Genomic DNA, 20,542 nt, shown 5'->3' on the forward strand with positions numbered 1-20,542 from the left:
CACACAAATGCACATGCCTGTACACGTGTGGTCACGTTGGGATTGATTTCTCACCCTCCTCTGGTCTGTGCCAGGGAAATGTGAAAGTGACTTTTGACAGACCAGATCCCACAGAAGGCACTGATGCTCTGAAAGCTTTGGCTGAAGGTGCTGGGGTGGATGGTGCTTCTCGCTCCTGGGTCTGAGCTGCCCTCCCAGGGCTCTGCGGGGGCAGGTGGAGCTGAACAGGAGCCTCTTTGCCAAGCTGTTGTTTGGAACTCCCTGTCACAGGCACTGACGTTTTGTTCTGGATATCAAGTCTTAGCAAATGTAGCTGTGAGTTGGTGTGGCCCAGGGAGGAACAGTGAGGGGGTGTGTGGGGGCAGGACCCCCAGTGTTCAGGCTGCCTCCAGGGACCAGCCTTGCATCTCAGGTGAGCAGCCTTACCAAGAGTGAGACCCCAGTCCAGGGCTCAGAGGGAGGAAGGCAGGCATGCATGGATGCTGTCCAGGTGGCAGGTGGCAGGCGGGAGGGCTGGGTGGAGGTATGGCCATGGGATGGGTTTGATCCTCCTGCATTGTGCTGTGTGGGGAGTCTTGCATGGAGAGCTGTCCATCCACTAGGGCCCATTGACATCTGCAGAGTTGCTAGTAAAGTCTTTGGATGTTCCCAGTTCTTCCATCTGCCCGATTCCATTCTTGTGGGCAGGCAGGCTGGCTCAGGGACACCTTCTCTGGGATCCCAGCTTGGTTACTCATCAACATGGCTGCTGAGTTCCCACACCTGCCCTGAAGACCCTTCACCTACGGCCATGGAGGGCAGCTGTTCCGATCACATGCCCCATAGCCTGTGGGTGGACTATCTCAGCCACATCCTGATTAGGAACCTCTGTGTCCTGACACACTTAGGGAAGCAAGGACAGGTACTTTGTTTCTGACACAAGAACATGCAAGATTGAGAATGGTTTTCTCTTGTTTTGAAAATTGGAGCAATGTGCTTTCCTGAGCATCGGGAGAGTGGTAATGGTATAGCAGAGGGAGGCAGTGCCCAAAACATGCCACACACACTTGAACGTCCTCTGTGCATGCCAGAGGGCAAGCATGGTGCCTGGTCCTTTAGATGGTTGCAGAAAAGGATGCCGTGTGCTGGGCAGGAGGGAAGGACAGGAATGCGGGAAGGAAAAAGCCACCTTTGGACACCCACTCCCACTGTGCAGTAACCACAGCATGTGGCCAAACAAAGCTGGTGAGGACAAAGCTACCTGGGGAAGCTGCCACCTGCCAGGCCCTGCCTGCCCTCCCCACCTTCCAGAAATGTTTTCTGTAAAAGAAAGTGTTCTTTGGAAAAAAGACAACCACATCCTCCTTCCAACTCTCTCCTTAATGCAGCTTCACAAAATTCCTAGGACTTGTCTTGGGTCCTTGAAGAGCTTGGACTATGATGTGGGTGGTCCCCCCCAAATCCACACTCCCTTTGCTTCCCTCTTTCCCTCAGTGCAAAGTCTTGCCTGTGCAAAGACACCACTTTTAATTATTTTTTTTTTATTAAAATACTGTTATACCCAGTGGAATGCAACAGCAATCCTGGTACAGGGTGGCATAACAAAACAGCCATGTTTACATTTTAAATATTTACGATAACTTAAACATACAGACAGACATCAAGGTCTTTGGCAGAAAACGTTCACAGCACAAAAAATACTTTAAAAGAAATACCAAATATTAATCCAAAATATATTAAGTTGGTTTTTTTCTTTCACAATATTTTTTGCCTTTTTTTCTCTTTTTTCTTTTTGCTTTGTAAACAATGCACATGAACCAAATGTATTTTTCAGCTTTAAACAGGGGTAGGGGAATTAAAAAAAAGTATGCAATTGTCCAGCAAATGCAAATGTTTAAAAAACAAAACTTGAGGAACCATGGGAATAAAACAACACATACAGAACCTAAAAACAATAAAGGCAAAAAGACAAAGATCCTAGGAGACCTAAAAACAGTAAAGACAAAACTGCTAAAACCCACCAATAGCTCCTGGGGCTGAATAGGGGGACTCTTTAAGACTAGAAGTCAGTCACTGCTGTTGACAGGCTGCCATCTGGGCGCTTCACCCCAATTCCAGAATATCTGGCCTTGCGTCGGGGCACTGGGCCTGGGCAGCGTGAGGAGCCAGCCTCGTGGGCGCCATTTTGGGATGCGGGTTCCATTCAGAGGACTGTTTGAGTCATATCTCCTAGGTCGTTAGCCAGTTTTCAACAGCATAGCTCCCTCTCCCAATCCCTCCAGGTGGGAACAAACACACTTACGAGAACAGCACAACTTCTCCAGTTTCCTCAGAGAGAACTGGTGCTGGGTAGGGCCACCTGAGCCCACATGAGGGCATGGTGGATGTCCGCGTGTGGTGGCTCATTTCATGTGGCTCAGGGTTTAGAACCAAACTGATGGGATGTCCCAGGGACAGGAGCTGTGGGGCCATTTCAAGAGGCTGGTGATGGGGGTCCCATGGGCATTTAACACAGGGCTCAAAATGGAGGAACAGGCAGCCAATCTCCCATGAATCGAGCAGCATTAAAATCCACGGGCCAAGAACTTGAGAAGGAGGAATAACTGGGAGGCCAGTCAGGAGTTTCAGGAACTGTGGCAGCAGGGACAAGAGAGCACAGCCGAGGAGACAAATCTGAACCAACGTGCCTCAATCTTCTGTTCCACAAGAAGGGGAATTATATACAAACTGTACAGTTTCCCACTCAGATGACCCCTAACCCATACCAAGTGAGAGCATGAGGCAGTGGCTTCTGCAAAACACACACCCTTAGTAGTCCCCAAGAGATTCAAGTCTTAGTGATTCCAAGGAGGCAGTGAGGAACTGAAGGGCAGGTGAGGTTGGCTTGGACCATACTTAGCCAGAGAACAACATGCTGACTCAATTAGTGAACCAGCCCACCTGGTGTCCACGGGCAGCCATCCTTGGAAATCAGTCCTCCAGACCAAGTATCCCCTCCTTCCCTGTCTGAGTACCAACTGGTGAGGGAGGGAGCCCAGCTCCTGTCTGAGCTTTCAGTTGCCTCCCCAGCAGCAAGCCTTAGGCAACAGGTAAGGGCTGAATCCTCATTCTCCACGGGCCGGGGAGGAATGTGGGCAGAGAAGCAGGTCTTCCGGGGTGCTGGTACTCTCACAGCTCTCCTCTCCCCTGCAGCACTCCTCCTGAGCTCCCGGGACCAGACGGTCAGTGGGAACTAGTGTCTGGTTGGGGGAAGGTAGAAGAACAGCTGCTGGAGGGGCTGCTGGAATGGCCGAGAGTGGCAGAGGGCCGAGGAGGGGAGGGAATGGCTCAGAGTCCCCAGCACCATCTCCTTCAGATCAGTATCTCCACCATGTCTGGTAAGTCCTGGACTCTGGATGTAGCTACAGAGTCTGAAGAGACACAAGAACACAGGCACATGCCAGCGAGTGTTACCAGATTGTTTTTAAAGTCCTGGAGAGGTTTTAAGATAAGGATCTTTCTTACCAACTTTTCCCACCTCCGCTGCCCGGGTCCCCAGGTCCCCAGAACTTGGCTGACCAAGCACAATGCTCTGCTCCCTCTAAGCTACTGGCCCAGACCACCAGCCTCCCATGTAGAAGATGCATTTGTTTATAACTTTGAACAGGTTGGAGGATTTGGAGGGAGGACGCAGAGCCCTGAGGGAGGCTGCAGCATTCTTTTCATGCCTGTGGTTTACAGAGATCATGAGGCACAGGCAAGTATGCAAAGGCCAGTGTGAAAGGGGAACAGAAAAAGAAATGGCATCTTCTCAAATTTCTCCTTCCCTGGACTCCTTTTAAACAAAGTCTTCTAACTTGAGAGTGCCATCAGCAAAACTTGCCAATCTCAATTCTCTTAGATATACAAATTAAATGTGATATAGCAATTAAATGTGTAAGGAAGACTGTGAAAGAGGAGTAAAATGCCTCCCACCCAGTTGCTTTCTTTCTGAATTCTGGATCTATCTCTATTCCTCTACTCATACATCCAATCAGCCTCATATTCACACTGACAAGGGCGAGACACCCTGCTCAGCTCTCACTGTGCAGGGCTCCCCATGGAGCACGGCCAATGACCAAAAGCAGGTCTGGGAAGAAAGGGCCTTGGTGTTGCAGTTCACACCCCAGTGTGCCCCCCGCCCTGCCTAGCACCAAAGCAGGGGGGAAGAGTGGGACTTACCCAGAGAGGCTGCCTTCTGGCCACTGCTGCACCCCAGAAGGCTGTCGGTCTCTGGTGCCAGGCAGGCAGAGGTGCCGTCTGGCAGGCCATCGGTCTGGGTGCTCCCATCTCTGCTCCCATGTTTGGCATGGGCAGGGAGGGAAGCTGTGGCCACCGGCTCCTCTGTGGCCACCCTGTCTGCTGGAAAAGCAGGAGGTTGATGGTCACTGCTTTGCTTATAAGATGTGGCCCTGAAGAAGAACACCCTAAGTTAACTGTACCTACTGGGGACTCAAGGCGACGTGGGTTGCTCTTAATTCGCAAGACCTTTAAGACTAAATGCTCCTGTTTTCAAATGAGAATAACTATCAGGTTGGATTGTTTTGAATGGTGGAACCCTTCTTTGTAGATTAAATTTCTAGAATTTCTGTGGCATCTGCTTGGAAGGAGGAGCGGAGAGGCCTTGCATAGAAGGTGCATCTGCACAGGAAGCTACATTTTTCTTGGATAGTTAAGTGGCTGGGACCGAAGCGTGATGCTATGGAGATGGCAGGCTGAGCACCCCTCTTCGCACTGGCAGGGCAGCCGTGGGCTGTAGGGTCACTAGTATAAGCTGACTCCCCTGGTAGAGGAGTCAGAAAGCCCTGGCTTCCATGAGCCTCAGTTCTGGGAGGAACAGTCTGGCAATTCGTGTTCACACCTGGGAAAAACTTCTCTATATAATCTACCCACCAGCCTCCTCTCACCTGTAGCCAGCCGAGCAGATGCATCTGTTTGCCGCTCACTAGCCGAGAGCCCTTGCCAGCCCTGGGGTCCTGCCGCTGCAGCCACGAAGACGGACGGCACTGACTTAGCAGGCCGCAGGGAGCCCTGGGTGGCCTTGCCCGGGTCTTTCCTGGAGCGTTGCTGAAGGACCTTGATCACCGCATCCTTCTCCAGGATCTGGGCATGGAGCACCTTTAACCTGCGGGGTGACAGGCCATGCCCACATCATCAGACCCACAGAACCAGAGGCTTCCACCCTCCCCCACCTTGTACAAGCTGGAGGAAAAGCCCTCCCGACAGCCAGCTGGACCCTCTTGCCCTTGCAGCAGGGCCTAGAGCGGGCCTTCAGAAATGTCATCACAGCTCTGGAACTTGATGCTCTGAGAGCCCAGGCTCTGAAAACCACCAGTGCATGAGGCCCTGAGTCCTTCTCATACCAGCAAAGGCAGCTCAGCAAAGGGGGGGGTCGTAGAGTCGCTGGATGATAGGAGTGGCACAACCCTTGTCCTGGAGGGCAATACCCCAGAGACGGGATGTAGAGGCTCAGAGCCTTGGACGGCATCCAACATCCCCATAGCCAGTCTCCCAGGCTAACCAAGGACTCGGCTGGTTGGGAAAGAGCATGCTTACACCGTCTGGTGTGCCAAACACGCAGGGTCAGCTCAGAGCAGGAGCGACTGCTGAGCTGTATGGGGAGAGGGGCCTGTTTATCAGGGATCAAGAACAGGGCAAGGACTGGACACTGTCACCCCCATCCCCACCCCCGGCGTGGCCTGCAATGCCGCACCTGCTTTCCATTTCCTGATGCCTGTGGCTACCGGCGAGCAGACCCTCGTTGAAGCTGCTGCTGGGTGAGGGCTGGGGGGAGTGTCGAATGAGAGTGGTGTCACGCTGGGCAGCGGCTGTGGCAGCTGCGTCCATGGCAAACTGCCTCATGGCACGTTCCTCCAGATACTTCTGCTCCCACTTGGTCATGTCAGCCTCCAGTGCCAGGATCTGCTCCTCCTTCTCCCGCAGTTGCTCTGACAGCCGCAGGGCGCTGACCTCTGGGGACCCAACACTGCCACTGCCACCACTGGGGGTGCCTGCCTGTCTCTGCAGAGCAAGGAACATCGTGGTCAAGGCTGAAGCTTGTGGTGTGGTGACCACTGATCCTCGCCCGCCATGTCACATACTCCCCTATCCTGCCTCCACCCAGAGACAGAGGAAGCAGCACGGGTCCCCACACCCCTGCCCTGAATCCTGTGGCCGAGGGCATAAGGACCCTCCAAACAAGGGAAGTAGTTGCCATCAATATCTACACTGGGACAACTGGTGTAAACTACAACAGAAGTAAGCAAAGCAGGAGCTTTGCTCACTCTACCTCGGTGGGAAGGGCAGGGTTGGGAACGGAGACAGAACTCTGTCTGGTTTGTAAACACCAAGAATTATTCACACAGAAGTCCAGAGTGAGAATAAAGTCTCAGGATCTGGGCAACCACCTTCTCTCCTGATCTTGGGGAGCCACATAAGAGCTGGCTGGTCTCTTACATCAGGTTCCTGACCTGTTTTCTGTGGAGATCAAGGACACCAAGCCCTGCTGCTTCCAAGCACAGGAGTCCCCCGAGGCTGGACAGAGGCCAAGTGGCAGAGCCTCTGCTAAGACTGGTGAGTGGGAGGGACCATGCAGCCAAGCTGGACCAGAGATCAGTCACCCTCACCACCTTCCAAGGCAGCTGTGACCTAGATCTGAGCAGGGGCTCCCAGGGTCCTTGGGCCTGACCTCCAACCCTGGAGTCCGAGAGGAAGAAGGAAAGCGGACATCCTCAGATGCTGCCCTGGTTCTGCCACCTGCACAGGTCTTCCCAGCTCACCTGCTGAGCACGCAGGGCCTTGAGTTCCTGTTCCAGGCGCGTCCGCAGACGCAGCTCCAGCTGCTCCCGCTTCTCGCAGGCTGCCTGCAGCTGCCCGAGCGCCTGCTGCAGCCGCTCCACCTTCTCCACGTAGGCCTGCTTCTTGCGCAGCTCCTCCTCGGCTCGAGCCGCCCGGCCCTGCGCGTTGCCCAGAGCCTGCTCCAGCAGCTCGGCACGCCGCCGCTGGTCCTCGATGGCACCGCGCAACAGTGCCATCTCCCGCTCCAGCCTCTCCTGCTCCTGCTGCTGCTCGTAGCCTGCAGGGAGAGGGGGCTCCATCAGCGATGGCGACCACCCTGGCTGGCCCCACTGCCTGCTGGGCTCTGTGCTGACCACTGGATGAGCAGCTGCTTCTCATCCTCTCCAAAGCACTAGGAGTCAGGTGCCGTTACGAACCCCGTTTCATGGGAGAGGAAACTGAAGCTCAGGTTAAGTCAGAAGTAAATGGCAGAGCCCAAGTCAAGGACCCGGGCAGTAACAACTGGGCTATACTGCCTCTCTGCTGGGACATGAGTCTGCCATGGGACAGCCCCAAACACTGTCCACTTGTGCCAGGTGCCACCGTTTCTGAAACATAGCCACAATTTCCCTTGAACCTCATGACGACTAGGGATTGGTTCATATAGGAACTGTGATGCCCATATAGAGATGAGAAAACAAAGGCTCAGGCTAAAGAGGGAGAATGAAGGAAGGGGGAAGAGAACCACTGTTTGCTGCCACACGAGCCATGTACTTATACATCTTACTCCACTGAATCCTCCAGTCCCTCAAGATAGGATTTGTGATCTCCAACTTACAGGGGAGGAAACAGAGGAGGTAAATGGTGCTGCCAAATGGGAACCCAAGTTGGCCTGGCTCCAAAGGCCCAGGCTGCTTCTGGCTGTGGTGTGAGGCATTTGCATTTACAGGTCACCCAAAGTGGGCTCCTACTGCCACATTTCCTTCCACGGTCTAGAGGGACCACTGAGATGTGTATAACCAGGCTCACAAAGGACTACAACCTACGCAGCACAATGAAAATGGCTACGGTCCAGAGATGTGCATCTGAGGATACAGCTATCCTGACTTTAAATCATCTTAGTAATTGCCCAGAGAAACTCTGCTAAGAGAACCTCTCCCCATGGCTGGGAGAGACCCAAGCCAGACCACAGAGCCCTCTAGCTGATGCTCTAGGCTTCGATCCACCTCCCATGCACCTGCCCCTTGGGATTCAGGCGGGCCCCGATGAGTGGGTCGCTCCTGCCTTGCTGGAGAGCAAGAAGGGGGCAGGGCTGTAGGGCCAGCCCAACGAACCCAAAGTCACCATCTCTAGAGCAGGACTCTGATTCAGTGGAATTCTCCGTCACAGTGAAATTGTCCTATACCGTGCCATGTCATGCAGTGGCCACTAGGCATACATAGCTATGGAGCACTGGAAATGTGGCAAGACAAAAGATGTGAATTTTAAATTTTATTTTGTATTCATTGCTTTCAATCTTTGGGTCACATATGGCTAAGTACATATCATACAGGGCAGCGTCAGTTCTGGAGTAGAAGAGCAAAAACTTGGGACCCTGGGCTGCAGAAGGAAAGATTCATTTACTCAGGGCCCTAGGGCAGGGCAGGGAGGACACAGAGGCAACCCAGCTCAGCTCTCAGCTCACTGTGGATTTTAAGACTGGGCCCAGGCCTGGCCTCATTCTTTGCCGTGGAGGGAAGAGATGGGAAAGTCCAACAACACTGAAACTGATCCTTTCATACTCTGCTGGCTTAACATCCAGTGAGTGGGGTGGAGGGGCCCCCGGCCTCCAGCAGCTTCCTGCAGGCTTGTACAACCTCTAAGGCCCTGTGGGGGCTGGGAGGCTTCAGACCTCAGTCACCCTCAGCCACTAGGACCCTGAGAAAACCACAGACCTTGGGATCTCGGGGAAAGCTCCTCAGCAAGAAGTATGTGGCCAGGGTCAGGGTGGAAGAGGACCGGAGAGACCAGCATAGGGGCAGCGGCGCTGGTGGCAGGAAGGCGGAGGGAGGTGCAGAGGGGATGTGCCCAGGGCCAGTGAGGCCCCTCATCTCCCAGTCTTTGTGTTCCTCACCCCTCCAAAGCCCGGTGAAGGCAGCAAGCACCCCAGAGAGCAGCGGGGGGCGGGCCTGAGCCGAACAGCCCAGGGCTCTGGAATGCCAGGCATCCAGGTCACCCGCAGCTGCGAGATTAATGGCTCCAACCAGGAGCCAAGAACAGCCAGGCGCTGGCCCACTCCCCGGGGAGCGGAAACGCCTCCAGGCCTCCTCCCCACTCCCCTTTGCAGGCTCCCAGAAACCCGGCTGTGACTGACTGCCTTTCTTTGGCAGAGCCAGGCCTCAAAAGTCCACCCTGTTCCACAGGATACCCCTAATTTGCCTCTCCCAATAATTTTTTCCCCCCAGACTCCCAGGGGCACCCCAGGGTGCCCCTCCCCTTTCTCGCTCACTCCCATCACCTCCCTCCCAGAGACCAGCCAGGACAGCCTAGCCTACCTCCTGCCCCACCCGTTCTGTCCCCTCAGTGCTGCCCCCCCATTCCCTGCCCTGGGCTTCCAGCACTCCTTGAAGGACAGGGGTGCTGCCGGCCAGAGCTCAGTCCTCAAGCTGCTCCTCCACTTCTGGTCACCCCCTTCCATCTGTGCCACTCACAGTGGGTTTCCTTGATCCCTTCCTTCCTCAAAGCCACCTTTACCCAGACACCAACCAGGCCCATTCCACTTCTCTGCAAACACCCGGAACATACTATAGCTCACAGCAGGCGCATACAATAGGAGCTCAATAAATAATTGCTCTCTCTTCTGATTGCTAGTGCCTTTTCACCTCTTTTGCTGCTGAGCGCAGCAGGGCTCCCTTTGCCCCATGCCCCTCCACTTGAGCCATTCAATTGCTCCTTCACCCCTGGCCCACCCGCCACCCCTGCCATCCCCAAAGAGCCTCTCTCTCTCAGGCCACCGGGACCTCCTAATCATCAGTCTCCAGGACCAGGAACACCCTTGTTCTCTTGAATCTGTGGGAACTTGCTCCTTCCTGAAGCTCACCCTCTCTGGGCCTCCCTGCTATGGCACCTTCCTGGGCCTGCTGCCACCCTCTGCTTAACACCTGCCAGGTGCTTAGCACAATTCTACTAATGAACAAATAAATGAACAAATCAATGGACTAGTCCACGAACTCATCTACCTTTCAGGATGCTTGGACCAAGCCCTTTAGAGAGAAGCTCTTTAGGAAGTACCTGCAGGTTAAGCTCTGGGAGTGCATTTTTGGCTGTCTCAGTGCCTTTGCTTAGCTGCCTTGTTATGGCCCATGTTCACCATGCCCCGCAGCTTCCCACATTCCCGCTGGGCACCCTCAGCCAACTCCCTGGGAAACTCTCAGACTCCTCCTTCTTCACCCCACTCGTCTCCAGGGCTAACCTGCACCCCCACTGCCCAGTGCACTGACCGACACTGCATGATGGGCAGTACCGCAGCTCTGCAAAGTACCGCTCCCCAGCTTTCCCGTGGGTATCAGTCGATCTTCCCAACACATATAGACCTTATTCTTCTTTGGAAGCCACCCCACCCCACCCACCCCAGATCAGTCTAGTGTTGGGCATATAGTAGGCACTCTACAAACCTATGCCCACAGTGCTACTCTGCAAGGAAGGCCAGTCCTCCGTGTCCGGAGGGGCTGCAGTGGTCCCACTGCCTGCACACCTGGCCAGGATTCTTAGTGGGCCCCCTACTCACTCTGAGCAAGCAGCTTGGCCACCATGTCCTGACTGCCTGCCTGGGCCTCCTGGGTCTTGCTTGCCAGGCGGCGGTTTGCAGATTCCAATCTCTCTGTTTCAAATGAAAGAAAGACGTTTTAGTGTCAGGGGAAGCTGCCTGCCGGGGGTTTTCCCTGAGGTCCTATCTGTGGAGCTGCATCCTTCACACTGGGGATGGGCTCAGAGGGGAGCCCCGGCTCCATCAGGGGCCATGATCTGGGCCACATGTGGGAGCTCCACAAGGGGATCCTAGGTCTAGAACACAGGGACAAGCATCTCTATCAGGGAGACTCCCAAGGAATCTCAGCCTGGCTTCCTGAGTCAATTCACATTTATTTTTGCAGAGAAAAGATTTTCTGAATTTCCTCTAGAATAGAGGACGCAAGCTCTCTGCAGATGCTCCCCAACCCTCTCCCTGTGTAATCAGCTCTCACCTCTAAGATCCCTGTTGAAGTCCTGCAGCCTCCTCATCTCACTGTCCATCTTGTTCCGCATGGTCTTCTCCAGGGCCTCACGCTTGGAAGAGGCTCTTGTCAAGCTCTCGTGGGCCTCGGAGAGCCGCTGGATTTCACTTTCCAGCTGTAAGAGGCAGACAGCAGAGCTGAAGGAAGAGCAGGGCTCCCAGGGAGTGACGCAGGCTGACCTGCCACTCTCCATCAGCAAAAGTGCGAGACGGAAAGATACAAAGCAGGAGCAAACGATCTGGGTGGCTACGGTGGGACAGAAGCATGCAGCCTCCTGAGATGGACCGGACTGCTGGGACCAGTAAGCAAGGGTCTCAGTAGCTGCCCCAAGGATCTGACGCTAAGTGAGCCCAGGGCCAAGTACTCTGTTAGTGGCTGCCTGCAGGGTGACTAAACACAGCTTTCCTGTGCCCAACATCCAGAAAGAAGCATTTTACTTCTGGCTGGCTTCTGTTAAGAAATCTGAGCACAGTGGGCCAGGAGTGGGCACAAAAGACTCCAGCCACATTCTGGGTGGTCTGACCTATCTTGGACACCACAGAACAGTCACGGGAGGCCTGGCATCTGCTAAAGCTGAACCTTAGCACTGAACTGGTAAACCTTCACTCACGAAGGGGGCCCCAGACCTGAGCCTGAGCTGCTCTGCCTGGATCTGCTCCTGACCGTGGTCATCCACCCAGAGGGCCAGCCCGGCCCCGGCTGCCTCTCCCACTTGGCTGCCGGCAGGTTCTGCACGTGCTCCTCACTGGCCTGCCATTCCAACAAGTTGCTCGGTTTTTTCCAAGAGGAGGGGCTTTCTCTTTGGCCAGGGCTGGCCTGGAACAGACTTGCTGTTGTGTGGAGGACACAAAGGGCTCTCTGTGGGAGGTGTCCACGGGAGGGGGTGTGTGCAGGGCAAGGGCGCGAGTGTGCAGCGAGTGTGCAGTGAGCTGGTGAATGGGCTCTTTCTAATCACCACTGGCAGCAACTGCTCATGCTCCAGGCCTGCTCTGCCTCCTCTCGGCTGGTCCCCAGCTGTCTGGAGTCGGCTTCGGAGGGTGCATGAGGGGTGAAGGAGGTGGTGAGCAGGGTTGGGGGAGAAATATAGCCAGACACAGACTTTCAGGCTCCTCTGCCTTCCCTTAGACTGTCCACTACCCAGTCACCCCTTGTGGTCCCTCCTCCACTGTCCCTCTGTGCCCAGCAGGGCCTACCTTCTCAATGCGGCCAGCCTTCTCTGCTGAGCTGCCCAGCTCCCTCTGCAGCCTCTCGTTGTCCCTCTGCAGCCTGGCATTCTCCCTCAGCACAGTCTCCATCTGGGCCAGGTGGGCGCTGCCTGAGGTGGCTGAGGAGGCCTGGGTGCTCGCCGGCCCTTCCACCCCAGGTGGACCAAGGGTGCCCAGGGGGCCATGGCTGAGAGCAGCTGGATGTGGGGGTGGGGGGTGCTCCTGGGGCTGCTGCAGGTACTGGTACTGCTGCGGCTGCTGGAGGAACACAGGAGGCACCTGGGCCTGCAGGATCCTGGGGAACAGAAGAGACGGTGCTCAGAGACTGCACAGCTCCCACCCCAGAGCAGCCTCCTGTGCATGCTGGGAAGATAAGCAATTATTATTATTAATAATTAATAAATTGTTAAAATTACTACTGATAACTACTCAGCCTCGCTGTGTGTTAGGCAGGGCCCAGTGGTGTCTGTCTGAGACACTCCAGGGCCGGACAGCAGGGCTGTGAGCATTCATGTCGGGACGCTTCCTTCTTGCCCAGCCTCCCTGTGGCCAGGCCTTGGGGATCAACCTTAGCACTCCTGGGCCTCCTAAGTGACTCATGCTTAAATAAAGCATCTTTAAAAAATGCAACCTAACATTTCTAATCAATGCAAGGCATCTGTCATGACTTGAGCACGTAGCCTTCCAGGCCCCCAAGGCCACTCGGTGGCTGGGCCCCAGTAGCTGCCTACCCTGTGTCTGTTAGGAGCCGCCAGGGTCAGGACTGCCGAAGCAGCACACTCAAGTGTTCTCCCGACTGTTCCAGGTTCTGCCGCCCCCCTCGGAGTCATTTTTTGAAGACTCCAGTTAAGGTAGGGCAGCGAGACAGATGTCAGTGTAAGCGTCCGAGCTCCAGTGTCTGACAAATAGAGGTTCCAGTCCTGGCTCCAGCTGTTTAACCTCAGTGAGTGCCTCAGCCCCACGGGGGTCAGGATTCCTTTGCTACATGGCGGGGGGGTGTTGTGAGGACCGCACCACACAAGGCCTGCAGAATGCTGGGCAAGTAGCAGGTGCTCCAGAACAGCAGCTTGTCCTCCACTCCCGGTAGGGACCTCAGCTTAACTCAGTTAAAGGATAAATGTGACCCAAATGTTGGAGTTTCCTGGGAGTAGGGGCTGCCTCTGGCCTACCGCAGTAGCTGAGCTCGGGGGACCATGATCTACTGGCCTCTGGCCCTGGGGTAACATGACCCTCAGGGCCGTGTTGAGGGAAGGCACGAAGAGCAAGAGGCACAGGGAGTCCAGGGGCCTTTCTGGGCCTTGTGACTCCCAGTGTCACAACTCTTCAGTTTCGCAAAGAATTTTCCAAGTGCTGGAAGGCCCATAAAGACTTAATTCCATTTCTGGGACCATCAGCTCAGCACTCCTGCCCACCTGCCCCTCTGGCCCTATCCCCTATGGCTCCCCTGGTCTTCTCAGGCTAAAGGGAAAGTTCTTGCCCCTAACTCCCGACAAACAATCTTTATCTGATCAGCCAAAAGCACAGGCTGGGCAGGTGTACTTCTCCTGCTACCTGAGGTAGGGAGTGTCCAAACTCTCCCTTCGCTGCTAAATGTGGCCATTCTTGGGGTTGCTTCGAGACCTGGCTTCCCCCCTGCACCAGGCCAGGCAGACACAACTGGCATTCTTTGGGGATGACTTAGCTCCAAGAAAGAATAGTGGCTCCTTTCCCTTTGCACTTGCTTTCCCTTCCCCCTCTCCTACCCCCGCCCCCCGCCTTTTGTTCTCCTGCGGGCTACTTCCTTGCCACGATTATTATCTTTTCCTGACAGTGTTCAATAAGGCTGGTCCAAAAGAAGAAACCACGACTCAGCTTCCGAAACTCTTCCTGACCAAGCCCTGAGAAGGGAGATAAGGTGGGAATTTGGAGCGGGTGGAGGTTGGAGAAAAACCACAAGCCTCTATCCTCTGGTTCCTCCATACCAATGCCATCACGTCACCCATTTCTCGAGAGCAAGGAAAGTCACCTTTCCTAGGACAGGCCAAACGGTGGGAAAGTGGGCGACTAAATGCATACTCAGCAGGCACGGAAGACAGCCAGACTGCAGAGAGCCAGACTGCGACCTTGGGCTACCTGAGGAAGAGACTAAACTTCTTGAGCTCGTCTGGTGGGGTTTCCTGGACTCCCCTGGGGCGAGATGCAGCAATGATGGCTGTGTCAGCTTCTCTGGAGAGGGTGCTGGGCCAGGTGAGAAGCCTGAGGCGGAGCCTCATTTCTAGGAACCCGTATTTCTGCAAACTGTCTGGGCTTTTCACCTCCCTGTTGTCTTCCCGCTTCCATTCAGGCCCCTTACAATCCATACTCTACATGTAGCCACAGGGACTTTTTAAAAAGGTAAATCAAATTGCATCCTCGAACAGTTCCCTTCACACTCAGAATCGAACTCCAAGTCTCCACCCTGGGCCCAGCAGTCCACAGAAAGGGGCTCACCTGGACCCAGAATCTTCTTCTACTACAGGCTGCAGGCACATGGAGCACACAGAAAAACATGAAAGGAAATGAACAGTAGGGACAGGGCAGCTCCTCCCTGGTGTCGGATGGAGAGAAGTCTCTACGGAGGCCTCCTGGTCCTTCTGGCCTCTCGTTAGTAGGAATGTATCCCAATTAATAGAAAGCAAGCTGTCCACTTTTTCTTAAAAAAAAAAACCTCCAGAGAAGGAGGTCTGACCTTCTTACTACTTAACTTGGAAACAGTTTAGCAATGATTCCCAACTGTGTCTTTAGGAAGTTCTTTCTGAAGTCTAACCTTTAACTCCCTGCTGCAATTCATATCCTCTGGGACCCCTAGCTACTAGAATGCTACAGCTAAGCAGACAATGGTGTCAATCTCTGAATGAAGGCAAGAGGTGCCACTGACTTCTTATGTGACTTTGGCTAAGTCCCTCTCTCCTCCAGGCATTAGCTCTCCCTTCTCAGGAAGGAGGGGGATAGACCAGGCAGCCTCTGGAGCTGGTGGTGGTGGGGTGGGGTGGGGATCTTGCCAGTTCTGACGCAAGGAATGATCTGCACTAGGAGAAAGGCAACAGCGTCAAAGACCAAGGCAGGGGCAGTTACCTGACTTCAGCATGCTGGAAATGCGGGCTGCCGTGGACACGGTACCTCGGGTCAGTGACAGCAGTGGTGGTCTCATGAGCTAGCACAACGTGTGGGTATTGAGGTGGGGGCCCACGGGGCTCCGGGCCCTCAGCAGGGGGGCCCCTAGGGGGGCCCTGCTGGCTGCGGGCCAGCTGCGGGAAGCTGTGGGAGGAGCTCATGTGGCTGGGGGCCCGGGCGCCGTTCCTCTCCAGGGACAGCTGCATGAGCCGTTCACTCAGGGAGCGCACATGCCCATGCCTCAGCTCCCGCAGAGCCTCATCCTGTCGCCGACTGCCTCCCTGGGCTCCGCGAGGATCCCGGTCCCCAGCGTGTGGCCGTGGCCCGGCCTGCTGGGCTGCATAGTACTGTGAGTGGGCTTTGGCCTCCTCATAGGTGGGCAGCTCCTCACCCTTGCTGGGCTGTGGGCATAGCCGGTAGAGGGTGTTCTCTGCCAGATGGGTCTCACTGCCCTGGTGCTCCTGGCCCTGGGGCTCTTGCCTCGTAGCCTGTTGCAGCACCTGACTGTCCTCAGGTGCCAGGATCTCCAGGGAGGCCTGGGGGCTCCCTGTGCCCCCAGTTCCAGCCCCACCCCGCAGGGCCTGCTGCTGGATGGCCAGCAGTGTGCGTGTCTCAGTCAGGTTGCCGTAGCGCAGCTGCTCCTGGATGAGGCGGTGGAGGACTGTCCCCGAGGAGTCTTCCAGTGTCCTCATGCTTCTTTGGCTTGCACACACGTGCCTGGACAATGGCCAGCAGCACCTGGCCCCAGAGCACCTGGCAAGAGAAAGAGAGAGAAGAGCAATCAGCAGGAGCCCATGGGAAAAGGGAGGACTTTCTATTATTGCAGTGTGGTTGAAAGTATGAAGGTGAAGGGCAAGGCTGGCGCTTCACACAAGCCTGAGTTTGTGCAAGTGCCCATGTTGCTACCTACTGATAAGGCAGGTTAGCTATCCTCAATGCAAAGAATACTGCCCGCCTCATGGAGTTGAGAATTAAGAGGCAGTGCTCTTAAGCTGGAGGTAAATCCTTGGCAAATGATTACCATTATAATGATATTCATGGAGACTTAACTATGCCTGAAGAAAGACAAACCAGTAGCAGACCAGAAGGCAACCTACCAGGAGGAACCATGGCCCCTGCAGTCAGCCACCTATCACACAGCTGATAGTGACTCCCGGGTAGGCCTAGTTCAGATCTAACCACTTAGCTCTCTAGTCCAGGGGTGGACAGACCCCGGGTAATTGGCAGGTGATAAGAATAAACATAGCCCAGTAGAAGCCCTAGGCAAACGGCTTCCAGGACCATTTGAAGAATGAAGCATGCTCAAGTCTGGCCTTGGCACAATCAACCTACCACCCTCTACCCTGCTGAGCCCACTGCCCGCTTCTCTCACTCTCCTTGAACAAGAGCTCCTGGAGGACAGGCCAGGGCGCTGCTTCAGCAGGACTGCCGATAGCATGACTCTGGGACTCCCTGTCATGGGATGACCTTGGCAGTCATTCTGCAAGGTGAACGGGAAGAAGAAGGAATTGTACCTGAATTGGTGAATAGGGATTAAAAAAAGAAAGGCTATAATAGGACAATGGTTTTGTGAGATGAGGCAAACAATTGCTACCCACTAAGGTTAGTGGGTCGGTGACCTAGTCTCTGCACGACAGTAATTGCAAGAGAGCTCCAGGAAAAAGAAAGGATGGCATGACATCTTTGATTTTATGATTACCTCTCCCTGCACACACACAGGGCTACTTGGTCCTCTAGGCACACAGGAGATAGGCACTCAGTATCTTTCTTGACATCAGCATCAAGAAAGCCCATTTTGACTTGGGCCAACTGGAGGAGTAAGGGGTAAGGGGGAGGCCCTTGGTTGCAGGGACCTGGGGCTGGGGGATGAGGACTGTGGACCTAAAGCACGGGGAGAGAATATCTAAGGAGTTCCCTTCTAAGCCTGGGCTCCCAGTGGCTCATGGCCTGGAAGGCTGCCCACCTCCCTCACCCAGCTTCCTATCCACGGCCTCCTCCAACACAAACCTCCTAAGTGGGATTCAGGGAAAATCAAACAAAACCCACACTGCCAGGGTCCCCTGTGTATGGGGGATGGGGGTGGTAGTGGGAGGAATGTGGCCCTCCTGTGCCACAACACTAGCCCCAGTGCCCTGCCTCAGTTTGGGCTTGGCATGTTGGCAGAGCAGCCATTCCCAACCCATTCTCTCCCCTCAGGACTCCAGATGCCCAGAACTGGGGAGTGGGGGATGAGTATGGAGAACACCTTTGTACCCACCCTTTCCTGGCCCCCAACCAACCCCCTCTCCCCAATGAGGAGTAGAAGTGCAAGACTCCAGCGTTACTAGAGGCAAAACAAGCAAACAAGAGTCAGTTCGCCCTTAAGTTTCACCTGCAGGCGTTTCCTAAGTTAATCACTGTCTGGGCTGATTCCCGAAGAGGACAGGGGAGCGGCAAGAAGGAATGCACAGCCTTCGCGACAGATTCCAAGCGCGCCAACAGTGTGCCTGGACTGGGAGCAAAGAACACGTCCGAGGCCTCTCACCGCGAATTTGTCCCAGGGAAGTCCCTCAGATGCACATCCTTTCAGATACCGAACGGCTGAGCCGTTACTGAAATCTGCTTCTCCGACCGCGGCTCTGCCCTTCTGCTGCGCTAGCGCGCTGCGCTCTCTCCAAGCCGCTTTCCTAACCAAGCACACACCTCTGGCCTTCGCCTGGGCGCCCGCTCGCCTAAGGGAGCACAGCGAGACTCTAAGGCAGATCGCACCCGGCCAGGGCTCCCGCTCTACCGAGAGCACCCTAGGCCGACGGTGCGCCCGGGGCGAGCCCGTGAGGGTAGCCCGCGGCCGGGAGAGGTCTTTAAGCGTCGCGGGTCCGCCTCCCTCCCTCCCCCCAGCCCTCTTTGTTTTCCAAATACTCCAGCGCTGACGTCACCGGGCTGGACAGCAGGCTGCATTCTTTCTAAGTGAGAGCCAATTCGTGGCTCCAGAGAGGATTTTCCAAGGAAGACAAAGAGGAATTCTTGGGCTAGTTGGGGGTAAAGACACCTGTAACGCCCACCTAACCAAATCAGCCCCCCTGCAGCTGGAGCTCCAAGGGACGCCTCCAGATCTGTTCCGCGCTACTACTGCCCCCTACCCCCGGCTCGACCCGCACCCCCAAACACAGACCCTGCTCTCCCCCAAGTCTGCCCCCTCTCCCAGTCCCAGGGGACCCGCGAGCCCTCGAGAGCCCTCCAAAGCGCACGGCGCGGGGCTCCCAGGGCGGAGCGGCCCTTGCCCAGCACTGCGGCTGCCTCGAAAGGGCTCCCCGAGGACGTTCGGTCCGCTGGGCTCTGACTCCCGGGCAAGGCCGGGCCGCGCCGCGCGGAGACTCGGGCTTCGGCTGGGGCAAATCTCTGCCAGCCTCGCGCGCGCTCCGGAGCGCCAAGCGGCCTTCCTTACCGCTGCGGCCCGCGGGTGCCCGGTGCAGTCGGCCCCGACAACGCGGCCCGGCTCGGCTCGGCTCAGCTGGGCGGCGGAGATGTGCTCTTGGCTGTGGCGCCGACGCTCTGGCTGTTCGCGCCCCAGCGCGCAGCCCCAGGGTCGGCCCGCGCCGGAGGCGGCTGCTATGCCAGGAATGTGAGAGTTTCAGGTTCCCCCTCCGGATCAAAGCGAACCACAAATAACCTCTCAGCGCGCCGCCCTCCTCCGCCCTCCGCCTCCTCCCGTTCCCTCCTCCCGGCCCCCGCCTTCCTCCGGGGAGGCGGCGCTGCGGCCGGGCGCCCGGCCGGGCCCTGAGCTCCGTTCCCGAGCCGCCCAGCGCCCTCCAGACCGCGCTGTGGCCCCTTACTCCGCCCTGCTTTGCCGTTGGAACTACCGGGGCCCCTTACCGCCTGCACTCGCGTCCCCGCCTCGCCCTCGCCCTTCATCCCTAAACCCAACCGCGAGACAACAAGGGATGTACATCGCGTGTCTCGGGGATTGCTGTGGGAGGGGGCTCCAGCGGGTGTGTGCGGTAGGGGGACTGAGGAGGGTCGGGGAGGACTACAAAGGAGTCCATATCCTCTCTGCTTGGACAGTGTCCGGGGCGAAGAGGTAACTCTGGTTCCAGCCCCCGAGCCCCTCCCCTAACCCCCACTGCTTTCACTCCCTGCGGCAACCTTTGAATTACACTTTTGTTTACAAACACCTTCACCAACTCATTTACGACCTGTCTCCACAGGAAATGTGAATCTGGATTGAAATATCTGGGTAATTTGACCCACCTGCCACACTGAATCACCCGCCGCCGGGCGCTCTGTCCAACCCTTCCCCAAGGCAGTAATCGGCGCCCCTTTACGCAGAACGCACGGTGTGCCACTGTCCGCTTTTCGCCCAGTCATCCGATCCAGCCCTCCCAGTCACTCCCCGAGGGAGTTCTATTATCCCTGTGTTATAAATGAAGAAACCAAGGCTCAGCGAGGTTAAGTGGCTTTCCCAGAGTCACACAGAGAGATGCAGGTAACGACTAGACTGCTCGGTTTCGCATTCTCAAAACCCCTCTGTGGCCGTCAGATCTGGAGTCCCTAGATGAACAGAGCAGACTCTGGGAGCCCCCCTCTCTCCACCTGCCTTCTCCCTGTTCGAGCCTCTTCTTCACCTTTCCCCACACCCCCGACAGCCTGGGGCCCTCCCTCGAGCCTACTTCTGTGGCTCCTGCTGTTTCTCCTCTGCATGGAATCTTATCCTCTGCCCCCAGGACCCTGCCTCTCCTACCTTCCCACTAGGCTGTGACAGTGAAAACCCCTTCTTCAGAAAGCCTGCCCTGACAGGACCTCCCCGACCCGCCACCAGCTCTCTGCCATTCCTGAGCTTGACCACACAGGGCCTCTCAACAGGTCCGTGGCTTCTGCCCACCTGGAGAGTCAGGGCTGATTTCTACCCCTGCTCAGTCTTCCCCTCCTCTCCTCAGCATGGAGTTTGCAATTACCAAATTCACTGGAGGGAACCAGGGACAAGAAAACTTCACAAGCTCAACAGCCAGAAATGTTAATTTTTAATAAAGCTCTTCCAAAAAGTGTGTGTATGTGGTTTACTTGGAAGCCAAATATTGCATTTCAAATAGTGATTGGATCTGAGACAAATGAGGAAATGGATTATTTGTGACAAGCTAAGGGATATTTGGCCATCCAAGGACCACCTCACAAAGAGAAGCTATGGCTAGTATACTACTGTGCTAA

General features: G+C 55.7%; 1 protein-coding gene across 5 annotated transcripts; it reads right to left on the reverse strand.

Moving 5' to 3' along the window:
* Window positions 1-1,500: 1,500 nt before the first annotated feature.
* Window positions 1,501-19,705, reverse strand: AMOTL2 (angiomotin like 2). 5 transcript variants are annotated; one of them, XM_045539052.1, is made up of 10 exons: window positions 19,593-19,705; window positions 15,323-16,114; window positions 12,218-12,524; window positions 10,995-11,139; window positions 10,541-10,633; window positions 6,777-7,072; window positions 5,711-6,018; window positions 4,905-5,122; window positions 4,180-4,356; window positions 1,501-3,389 (listed from the first exon to the last, which is right to left on the reverse strand). In XM_045539052.1, exons 1-10 carry the CDS (start codon window positions 19,703-19,705, stop codon window positions 3,331-3,333), a joined length of 2,508 nt encoding a protein of 835 aa, XP_045395008.1. In that variant the 3' UTR covers window positions 1,501-3,330. The 5 variants fall into 5 exon arrangements, with proteins under 5 accessions (XP_045395008.1, XP_045394990.1, XP_045394977.1 ...); XM_045539034.1 differs by lacking the exon at window positions 19,593-19,705 and adding an exon at window positions 17,886-18,183; XM_045539021.1 differs by lacking the exon at window positions 19,593-19,705 and adding an exon at window positions 17,886-18,183 and having other exon boundaries at window positions 4,180-4,359.
* Window positions 19,706-20,542: the final 837 nt, after the last annotated feature.

Source organism: Lemur catta, chromosome 1 (assembly GCF_020740605.2).
Source record: "Lemur catta isolate mLemCat1 chromosome 1, mLemCat1.pri, whole genome shotgun sequence".
Classification (NCBI taxonomy): domain Eukaryota; kingdom Metazoa; phylum Chordata; class Mammalia; order Primates; family Lemuridae; genus Lemur; species Lemur catta.